At 38.8% G+C, this 11,705-nt stretch overlaps 1 protein-coding gene across 1 annotated transcript; it reads right to left on the reverse strand.

The window, feature by feature from the left end:
• Positions 1-535: 535 nt before the first annotated feature.
• Positions 536-11,394, reverse strand: ccdc137 (coiled-coil domain containing 137). Its single transcript, XM_062037343.1, has 6 exons — positions 11,213-11,394; positions 8,426-8,562; positions 8,125-8,350; positions 5,320-5,402; positions 1,389-1,468; positions 536-1,304 (listed from the first exon to the last, which is right to left on the reverse strand). The coding sequence occupies exons 1-6, from the start codon at positions 11,278-11,280 to the stop codon at positions 1,110-1,112; spliced, it is 789 nt and encodes a 262-aa protein (XP_061893327.1). The 5' UTR covers positions 11,281-11,394; the 3' UTR covers positions 536-1,109.
• Positions 11,395-11,705: the final 311 nt, after the last annotated feature.

Consider the following 11,705-nt stretch of genomic DNA (forward strand, 5'->3'; position numbering starts at 1 on the left):
CGTCTGGTTACAGGCTCACACAAGTGGGCATATGAAATCATATGAATTTGTTTTTGTTCATGTAAAATTAACCCTCCATTCAGCCATCCATTGTCTACCGCTTGTCCCTCTCAGGTTATTTGAAATCTTTTTACCATTTAATAGAATTATTAATATTATTAACATAAGACAATGCCATTTCAACACATTAAGTCGATTTCAGTAGATTGGATGTAAAGCGTGTGTAAATATTTCTGAGGACGGGGGTCCATAGGTTTAATCACATTCTTAAAGGGGTTCATGAATCAAAAAAGCAGTGATCAAAATGATCATCTCAGCAAGTGATTGTCTTAGGCCTATATGTTATGCAACCATAAAAAGGTATCCATGATGTCAAAGAAGAAACATAGAACCATACTTACATCAGAAATAGGAAAAGGTTTGGCTGCTCAGTATATTTGCAATTAAGTGCTCGTATTTAAATATCATATTGTAACCACTAAGTACGGATGTTTTACAAAGAGATGCTTTGCAAACAAACAGCTTCAAAAGGTGGGTAGTTCCACTTTATTTTTGTATACTATACAGTTCATAAAGTTTAGGGTAACAGCAGTTTGAGGCTGGACCAAATATATTTTACATGAATGAGGAAAATGTGTTATAAATGAGAAAATGGAGGTTCTGTATAGGATACTAAATGTGTATTTTTCTCACAATCTGGTAATATTTGTCGGTCAACTAAAATTTAGTAAAAATAACTCAGACAAAATGTACTTACATTTTTTCAATTTAATGAAAATCCTGTAAAAGTGTTTTCCTGAAAGAACATGAGTTCTGAAACACTGCCACCTAGTGCATTTTAGAGGTACTGTATACACATTAGGCAACCTTGTATGTATTATCTTGTAAAAAATGAATGGACATAATCCAAAGTGAGAACACATGTAAAGATGCTTGTGAGCATATTGTACATCATGATATGTACAGTATTTGTCTTTTCAAGACAACATTATTTGAATATGTGCTCAGATGCAAATGTCTGCTTTCTCCTGACTTTCACCCGCATTGTACTGCTCTTCCCACAGTCACTAATGCACTTAGAAGAAAATGATTGAAGACACTGACTTCCATCACTGGATACCCTTGAAATTTGCAGTCCTCGCCTGTTCCTGTCGCTGCAGTTTCTGTTTCTTTAGGAGGCGGTAGGCCTGCACTGCCCGCTCCCTCTCCTCCTCCATGATCCTCTGCCTGGCCATGGAGGGACTGGCGGTGGACGCCATCGTGTAGCCAAGCAGCGAGTTGAGAAGCAGGTCTTTAGTAGCCTTCTGGTGGTTGGAAGGTTAAGAGGAAAGAAATGTTATGACTGAACATGTAATGCCTGTTTAACTGTCATTGACAGTTTGTTTTACCTGAGGTTTGATGGATGCTTTCCTGGGTTTGCTGGTCAGAGAAGGTGGTTCCATGGAAACCTCTCCAAAGGGAATATCATCTGCAGACATAAGTGTAATAAGTAGGGTTGTCAAACGATTAAAATATTTAATTGTGATTAATCGCACTTTGTCCATAGTTAACTCAAAATTAATCGCGATATCGCATAAAGATATCATTTTTCGGCATTAATAAGTGGATTCTAGACAGATCAGATCATTTTTAAAGTTTCTAATACCATGACTGGACAATTAATTTGCTTTAATGACATTTTTTTTTAAACATTATGCTTTTTGAAACAGCTCAACGCGAAAAGGATATCAACATGTTTTTAAAGAGAATAAATAAATACTTGCAGAAAGTGTGTGTCTTGCCAGATTTTCTATTTTGTAGGAATACAGAATTTGTATTCTTGCTTTACAGTAGGAGCACTTGCATTTAGAGGAGAGGAGCTACATTTCCATGTTTAGATAGCAGTCTCACACATTAATAACACAACATGTGGATTGTTACAATTGATTGTCAAAGATGTTAGGTGATATTATTTTCTGCATGATTAAATGTTTCTGATATTCTGTACTTTACATGTTGTACAAGTTAGTAGTAGTACTTTATTTTGGACATATTAAAAACAAAGAAAAAAATTATGGAAAAAAGGAAAAAATCCCAAAAACATTACAGTACTGTACATAAAAGAAACAAATATTTCACAATGAAAACACATACAAAATGAAAACAATACATAATGGTTAGGTTTTTTTTTTTCATATCCAAAAAGGAGTGGGAAGAAGTGAAACATATTTACTCCCACCTCTTATTTATAAATTAAAAAAACTAGCTTTCTTATCATCATTATTATTGTATACAATGATACATTTACCGGTCTTAATAAAATATATTATCAATAATCTTTTACCCACTTTACTTACTTTACACTTTATTTTACTTTATTTGTAATTTGTACTGTTTGTAGTTCCACAAGATTTTTACATTTCAATCGTTTTGAATGTAAGAAAAATGTATTTGTGTGATCCCTATATCCTGCCTTATGAATGAAATAAGGCATCATTATCACATCACCCTGCTTTCTTCTGCAGGGTGATGAGTGGATATAGTGTGCTTATGGAATTATTGCCCCACACTTCTGCACAGTAGTGCAAGTCAATGGCATTCATATCATATCTATCAGAACAGGCTATAAAAGAATATTCCATAGCGATGGAATTATTGTGTAGTCAACTGTAATTACCCGATGTGGGCTGCAGGGGGCAGTGGTAGGCATGCCTGCAGTATTAAACCTTGTCTCAGTGGTAGCAAAGAAAAAAACAAGTTTGTTTAAGAGTATTCCTTCTTCATTATTGCCGCTGCTATTACAATACACTTTTAATTTCAATCTGCCAAAAAACATTTATTTAGGTAGAAATATCACAGAATAACACAGATTTGCCTGATCGTATTGTAAGACGATTTCTCGTTGTTTTGTAGGTTAAACAGGATGTGAAGCATAGCGCCATTATTGTGAAGCCACCAACAGGACGTGCGCGATTGGTATGAGAAAAGACTTGACATGTGTTGACGAAAATCTCAGATAAAAGTGACTTTAGATTTCCTCTCTAGCATCTTTGTTTCTGCTGAGCTTTTATTCCATCATACTAAAGCAGTTCGAGTAACAATTTACATTCCATCCATCCATTTTCTACCGCTTGTCCCTTTCGGGGTCGCGGGGGTGCTGGAGCCTATCTCAGTATTTTATGTTAGAAATGCACTTAACTGTAATCCAAACATGGACGTGAGGCTTCTCTTCAGTCCAAGCAGCAATGCATGCTCAGCGTTTGCTCTAAAGTTGTTGACTCACTGCAATTGAAGGTAAAATTGTCTTGTCCGGAGAACGACGTGCCATGGCTTTGGATCTGAGATTTCCATAAGGTACCCCTTTCTTTGTGCAGTTCTGCTAGCTATTTTTGAGCCTGTGGCTCAACAGTAACTAGACGCCATTACACATGTGACGAAGTGTGTTAACTTACGGTTACTGAGAGTGCGATACACCATGTTTCCCATGTCTATGTAAACTTGCTTACCTCGCACAAGAAACAGTTATTGGCATCCAGCCTTCCCGGCAAACCTTCACCGACCATATTTTTCTCCTTTCTGGGTTGCAGGAGAACACATGCAATTGCTTCCCGCATTTTTTGCGAGTGACGCATTCCCCATGCCTCACAACTCAGGATGTCACGGTATTAGGGCTGCAACTAACGGTTAATTTGATAATCGATTAATCTGTCGATTATTACTTCGATTAATCGATTAATAATCGGATAAAAGAGACAAACTACATTTCTATCCTTTCCAGTATTTTATTGAAAAAAAACAGCATACTGGCACCATGTTCTGGACATTGGGGGTGCAGCATACACCAATAATAACACAGAAATGTAACTTATCAGAACTGAATCAGATATTATACACGTTTCTGTTGTGAATAATAAAGGATTCATTTTAGGCTGCCTCTAAATAATAGCATGAAATATTCCAGCACCTTCATAACGTTTAGTTATACTAAAGCGTCACTCAAATCTAAATATATTTATATAGCTTTATCGGCCCGGCTACATTGATCCATTATGAAACCAACCTGAGATATTTCTGTCCGTTACGTTTATTTCGAAATTGGTAACCGTGCGTTTTCTCTCTCAAAACGCAGTCAAATGTGCCGGAGACACATTATCAGCCCCGCGTTGCAACAAAGGCATAACTTTAACGTTACTCACAAAAAAGCTGAACTCATGAATGCCTGTTGCCACTATGGACTTAAAAAGTTATGTACTGTGAGTTCCCTTCATCCATGGCTCCAACATGTTTCCTTTTCAGGTGCTCCTGAAGCAATGTTGTACTTCCGTGCCATTTTGCAGGAAACGGTCTTCTTTGAAGTCTTTAAAGTAAAGTGTTCCCACACTTTTGACGACTTAGGTCGTACACTTTTCTCCATTGAAGCAATAACCTCAAGATGTTTTTCTGCTGAACTATCCGTACGGTTTACCTGCGCCATTTTTCGAATGTTTCCAGACGGCGTCGTCACGTGAGCTGTACATGACACATCATTGGCTAGCTTACGCCACCTCATGAGATGTAGCCTCAGTGCCGCCCTGGCGCTGTTTTGTACTGTTTTTGTACTTACTTTGATTATTGTTTCTCAGCTGTTTGTAAATATTGCAGTTTATAAATAAAGGTTTATAAAAAAATAAATAATAAATAAAATATTTTTTTTTAAATAAAATTTAAAAAAGCCTCCGCGCATGCGCATAGCATAGTTCCAACGAATCGATGACTAAATTAATCGCCAACTATTTTCATAATCGATTTTAATCGATTTAATCGATTAGTTGTTGCAGCCCTACACGGTATGAACATTTCTTATCACGGTTATTGTAAACAAAACTATCACAGTTATTATTATCGCAGTAATTTTAAATGTGCTCAAAATTTTCAACAACTACTTATACTGACATATTTTAACAAAGTTTTATTTTTTTTAAAAACACAAACAGCACATTCAAAATGTAAAAAAGATCACCCACAAAACGGCACATCCTGAAGAAACGGTCAGAAAGCGGCTTGAAGATGGTCTGTAAAACATAATCTATACAACATTTTGACCAAAGAACCACCATTACATGTTATGTAGACCACAAGGAAGCGTTTTCAACGTAGAATAATAATATTATTACCCCTTTAACGCGCCTTACATTCTGGTGCACCTTTTGTATGAAAATAGACCTTAATAGACCCGCTCATCGGCAGTGCGCTTTATAATCCGGTGCGCCGTATTGTCTGCAAAATACGGTACTTTATTTCTGTAAGTTTTATCTTGCTTTTAGGGACTTTATTATTCTGTATTGACTGAGGAGTTCCTACCTTTGAACCTCTCTTTTTCCACCTTGGCCTCTTGTTGGTCCAACTTCTTCTGCTTTCGTTTTTGTAATCTTAATTGGTCATACCTGTGACACAAAAGAAGAAACAGATGAGACATTATATACCTGAGAAGATCATCATATTGCTTCAAAACTCTACTTTAATGTTAATTCAAACTTCCTATAAGCAAGTTGAAGTGTTTCTGACCATCTCCTGTTGTTATTTTTATATTTAAGGACTTAAAGGGGTCATATAATGATAGTTTTCCACATTTAAAACATTTCTTTGTGGGTCTACATAACACGTTATGATGGTCCTTTACTCAAATGTTATGCATTAATTATATTTTACAGACCGTTTTCAAGCAGCTTTTTGCATGGCTCCGTTTACACTGGACACTGAATCTGATTTCTTTTCCCACAAGTGACACAGATCTAAACGCTCCAAAGTGCTTCAAATCCGACTGGAATCTGATCTTTTAAAATGTGACGGCAGTCTAAATGGACATGCGACCTAATTGTGACTTTTACGTCATCTTTGGTGGGTCATTTTTTTGCAATCGTCCTATTCCTCCTCCTGCAGTTATTTTCCATCATCTGCCTACTTTCTTTACACAACAGCCACGTCACAAACCCACTAACACGCTGACCTGAGGATGCATGTGCATGTACGAGCCAGTCTGCCCCACAACAGAATAGGGGAAAAAAAGGGAGCTTATTGGCTATAGCGGCGGAGGGGTCGGACTACAATGGTGAACGCGCACAAGGCACTCTTGGCATTACATCATATATGGGGTAGGGCTGGGCAATATATCGATATACTCGATATATCGCGGGTTTGTCTCTGTGCGATATAGAAAATGACTATATCGTGATATTCGAGTATACGTTCTCACGCAGTTGCTTTTAAGTGTGAGCATTACACTACAGACTCTTCTCACTCTTTGTTGTCTCGCCTTCTCACAGAGACGTAAAACAAGCGCACCTTCTTACATACGTATACGCCCTCGCGGAGCAGAGAGGTAGCGGCATGGGTAACGTTAGCTGTGGTGCGAGTGGTAATACGAGAGAAAGCAGGTGCGAATCTGGTAACAAATGAAGGAAGAATTAATTCCCAAGAAAAACAGCACGGGGTCCATCGTCTGGCCGTGGTTTGGCTTCAAGCGGGAAGATGTTGAACAGACAACCGTAATTTGTCAAGTGTGGGGCAAAAGCGTTGCTACAAAAAGTAGCATTACTGCTAATATGTAGCATCATTTGAAAAGTCATGCGCTAGAGAATGAAGAGTGCTTGAAACTCCACATGTCAACATTGAGCCTGGTGTCTTCCATTTCCAGATCAACACCGTATGAAAAATATAGTTAACAACAGAAGGAGATAACGTCCGCAGGAACCTACCACACAGCGAAGGACATACACTATTTGATTTCCTATTATGCAGCTCATTTTTATTTGACAGTTATTGAAATATCTTGTGTGACATCATGCACAAAAGTGCACTTTATTTGTTTTAAACTATTATAGTGGCGTTCTGTACAAAAAGTGCACTTTAATTTAGTGTTGTTTTGATAAGTCATCTTAGTGACATCATGCACAAAAGTGCACTCATAGCTTGTTTTAAAATGTCTCTGACAATCTTGCAATTTCTGTTTTGAAATGACATGAATGTTTGTGCCACTGCTTAATAACTGTTTAATAAATACACTTTTGGTCAATTGACTTAGTTGTGATTTCCCTCTCTGCATGAAAGTTTAAACTGAGCATATATTAATGCAGTATGAACAAGAATGTTTTAATATAGACACATAGAATCATCATACTGCTGTGATTATATGCATCAAGTGTTCATTCAAGGCTAGGGCAAAATATCGAGATATATATCGTGTATCGTGACATGGCCTAAAAATATCAAAATATTTAAAAAAGGCCATATCGCCCAGCCCTAATATGGGGATATCTGCTGACATCACATGGGCCAACACATCATAAAAGTATGAAGGAAGGCAAAATACCTTCATGGTTTGATTTCAGGCCCTGTGATGAGGAGGCGACTTGTCCAGGGTGTACCCCGCCTTCCGCCCGATTGTAGCTGAGATAGGCTCCAGCGACTCCCCGCGACCCCAAAAGGGACAAGCGGTAGAAAATGGATGGATGGGTTTCATTTCAAATGTTCGGGACTTATGCAGATCCCAAATACACAACAGCAGGTTACATAGGTAAGAAAAGTTGGCTTTGCATAGCTTAGGGTCAATAAAGCTGCTGGTAGAAATAGTTAACTAATTTGGTCACATGGTTAAAATGTGATTTTTGAAGTGAATTCTTAGTTCATATTTCATATATATATATATATATATTTAAATTCATGCTGCCAGGGGCGGTATGGCGCAGTGGGTAGAGCGACCGTGCCAGAAACCTGAGGATTGCAGGTTCGCTCCCCGCCTCTGGACATCCAAATCGCTGTCGTTGTGTCCCTGGGCAGGACACTTCACCCTTGCACCCGGTGCCACTCACACTGGTGAATGAATGAATGATAGGTAGTGGTCGGAGGGGCCGTAGGCGCAAACTGGCAGCCTCGCTTCTGTCAGTCTACCCCAGGGCAGCTGTGGCTACAAATGTAGCTTACCACCACTAGGTGTGAATGAATGATGGGTTCCCACTTCTGTGTGAGCGCTTTGAGTATCTAATCATAGAAAAGCGCGATATAAAATCGAATCCATTATTATTATTATTATTATTATTGTGCGGCCCAGCTTCACCCCAATACGCAAGTTGAGTTTGAGACTCCTTGTTTAAGACAAAGTATACTTACTCTTTCTTTTTTTTAGACTTGCCATGGTCGACAGGCTTCTCTTGTGTATCTTCATCCAGTTCAGGTTTCCTTTCCACTTGGTTGTTGGTGAGGAATAAGACATGCTCGGACTCCATCTGCATGCGACTCAAGTACTGCTTTACACCTTCGTCCTCTCTTTTCTTGAAATGTGGGACGGGTATGTCTTTGATCTCGGACGGCTCTGGCTTTCTTTTAGGGAATGCGCCTGAAAAGAAGAAAAAAAATCAGGAAATGTACTAACACAATAGCGTATGTTCTTGTAAGTATGTTCTTTACTTACCAAAGTTTGCTTTTTTAGCACCAGTTTTTATCCTCTCCTTGCTCTTCATGATCTCCCGCAGCCTGAAAGGAATGTGTTCGAGGTGTTCTTCTTTATGATCTTGAAGGGGGCGAGCATCTCGCTTCTGCTTCTTGGCACTGACATGTAAAAGAAGAATACATTTAGAAATACGAAGGGGCCAAGGGTCAGAACAATCCATGGGATGGTTGATTAAATTATAACGTTATCACCATCTGAAACAAGGCTGACAGTCATTGGGATGTTTTAAATCACAACAATGCCCGTTACTCTGATGTTGACACAAACCTAAAACACTGCTGGCATAACATTTCAGGGCATTCAATCGATCGCAACTGGACTGTTTGGTTTGTCTTTGAAGACGTTTCCACTCTCATCAGAGTAGGCTTCATCAGATAGTATAAATATTAGAGGTTTTGGCACCAGCCGCTAGACTAGATCTGACCAATCTACAGTCGTGGTCAAAAGTTTACATACACCAAAATGGATTAACTCGCTGGAATATAAAGACAATATAACATACATCCATAAACGTGGATGCATGTGAAAAAGTGCAATATATTTATCTGTACAGTAACCTATTTATTTATTTATATATGCACCTTATTGCTTTTTTATCCTGCACTACCATGAGCTTATGTAACGAAATTTTGTTCTTATCTGTACTGTAAAGTTCAAATTTGAATGACAATAAAAAGGAAGTCAAAGTCTGGTCTAAGTCTACTTGTAAAGAACATGTCATGACTGTCTCGAGTTTCCAATAATTTCTACAATTTTTTTGTGATAGAGTGACTGGAGCACATACGTACTTGATAGTCACAAAAAACATTCATGAAGTTTGGTTCTTTTATGAATTTATTATGGGTCTACTGAAAATGTGAGCAAATCTGCTCGGTCAAAAGTAGACATACAGCAATGTTAATATTTGGTTACATGTCCCTTGGCAAGTTTCACTGCAATAAGGTGCTTTTGGTAGCCATCCACAAGCTTCTGGTTGAATTTTTGACCACTCCTCTTGACAAATTTGGTGCAGTTCAGCTAAATGTGTTGGTTTTCTGACATGGACTCGTTTCTTCAGCCTTGTCCAGACGTTTACGTCAGGACTTTGGGAAGGCCATTCTAAAACCTTAATTCTAGCCTGATTTAGCCATTCCTTTACCACTTTTGACATGTGTTTGGGGTCATTGTCCTGTTGGACGCCAGGAGGCGTGTGGGTCGGATCACAGCTGACTCTTCTCACCCTGGACACAAACTATTCTCCCCTCTCCCCTCAGGCAGGAGACTACGGTCCATCCAGACCAGTGGTTCTTAACCTGGGTTCGATCGAACCCTAGGGGGTTCGGTGAGTCGGGTTCAGGGGTTCGGCGGAGGTCAAGACACACCCGACTCATCGTGTAAATAGAAACTACTTCTCCCTATCGGCGTATTACGGATACGGCAACAGCAGAAGTCACACTGATTTGCAGGTGTGTAATTTGTTGTGAGTTTATGCACTGAGTTGGTTTTGTTCTTTGAACAAGGTGATGTTCATGCACGGTTCATTTTGTGCACCAGTAAAAAAACATGGTAACACTTTAGTATGGGGAACATATTCACCATTAATTAGCTGCTTATTAACATGCAAATTAGTAACATATTGGCTCTTAACTAGTCATTATTAAGTACTTATTAATGCCTTATTCAGCATGGCCTTATTATAACCCTAACCCTCTAACCCTGGCCCTAACCCTAACCAAATAACTCTAAAATAAGTCTTTGTTACTTAGAATATGTCCCCCATACTAAAGTGTTACCAAAAACATATAACTTTGTCTTGAATTTGAAAAAACAAAAATATTTTTCACTATAGAAGGGTTCGGTGTATGCGCATGTGAAACTGGTGGGGTTCGGTACCTCCAACAAGATTAAGAACCACTGATCCAGACCCACACCTCCCGCCACCTGAACAGTTTTTTCCCCTCGGCCATCAGGCACATGAACAATATCAAGATCTGATAGCTCAGTTACAGCTCATTTTATTACCTATTCTGTGTTATATGTGTTTTATGTTGCACGATTGCACAAAGAAAAATTTCTAAATTGTGAACCTGTTCTCAAACAATGGAAATAAAAACTATTCTGATTCTGGAACACCCAACTGCATCCAAGACCCAACCTCCGGGCTGATGATTTTAGGTTGTCCTGAAGAATTTGGAGGTAATCCTCTTTTTTCATGGTCCCATTTACTCTCTGTAAAGCACCAGTTCCATTGGCAGCAAAACAGACCCTAAACATAATACTATCACCACCATGCATGACGGTAGGAATGGTGTTCCTGGGACGAAAGGCCTCACCTTTTCTCCTACAAACATATTGCTGGGTATTGTGGCCAAACAGCTCAATTTTCGTTTCATCTGACCACCTAACTTTCCCCCAGAAGGTCTTATCTTTGTTCATGTGATGGCAGACGAAAGATTAAAACAAAACAAAAAAACAGTCCAGTTGCGATCGATTGATTGACTGATGAGGACATTCATAGACATGCAAGCATAACATTCGCCACTATAAGGCGAAGTGAGTAAGATAACTTATTAAAACTGTTTTACAAATTATTTCATACTTTAAACCACAGGGAAGTCCGAGTAAACAGCATTTACTCCTTCGGTTTACATTATTTTATCCAGACTTATTTCAGCTAACGCATATCACAACAGTGGGGCTAGCGACTGGCATGCTAGTTGCTAATGCTAACAGAATTGCATTTAGCCAAATTTAGCGCCTTTAAGTTACCTTTTTTTCTCTCCGGCACTGTTACCCGCTTTCTCCGTTTTCTTATCACGGTTCTTTGTCTTCCCCATGTTGATACACGACGTTATGTTGTTGCATTTAAGTCAACATGTATATCACGTGTACTCCGTAGCTTTTAACCTTTGAACTGTCTACGACCTCAGAAGAATGACGTAGCGGCTGGGTATAGCCAATGACTTTGGCTGGGGGGCGGGACTTCCGGGGAGAGATAGAGAAGTGACGTTGTTGATAATAAATAAGACGTTCGAGTATTGCCGGGAAAAGAAGGAGCCGCACATTGGAGTTGATGTGTGGTTCAATCGCATCTTGTACAATAAAGACAAGACAAACAAAGAAGTCGTATGAGCCTACATACCTGGACTATTACAATATATACACACTGCAAAAAGTCAGTGTTCAAAAACAAGAAAAAAAAATACAAAAATGAGGTGTATTTTACTTGAACTAAGCAAAATTATCTGCCAATAGAACAAGA

This window comes from Entelurus aequoreus, linkage group LG25 (assembly GCF_033978785.1).
Source record: "Entelurus aequoreus isolate RoL-2023_Sb linkage group LG25, RoL_Eaeq_v1.1, whole genome shotgun sequence".
Taxonomy (NCBI): Eukaryota; Metazoa; Chordata; class Actinopteri; order Syngnathiformes; family Syngnathidae; genus Entelurus; species Entelurus aequoreus.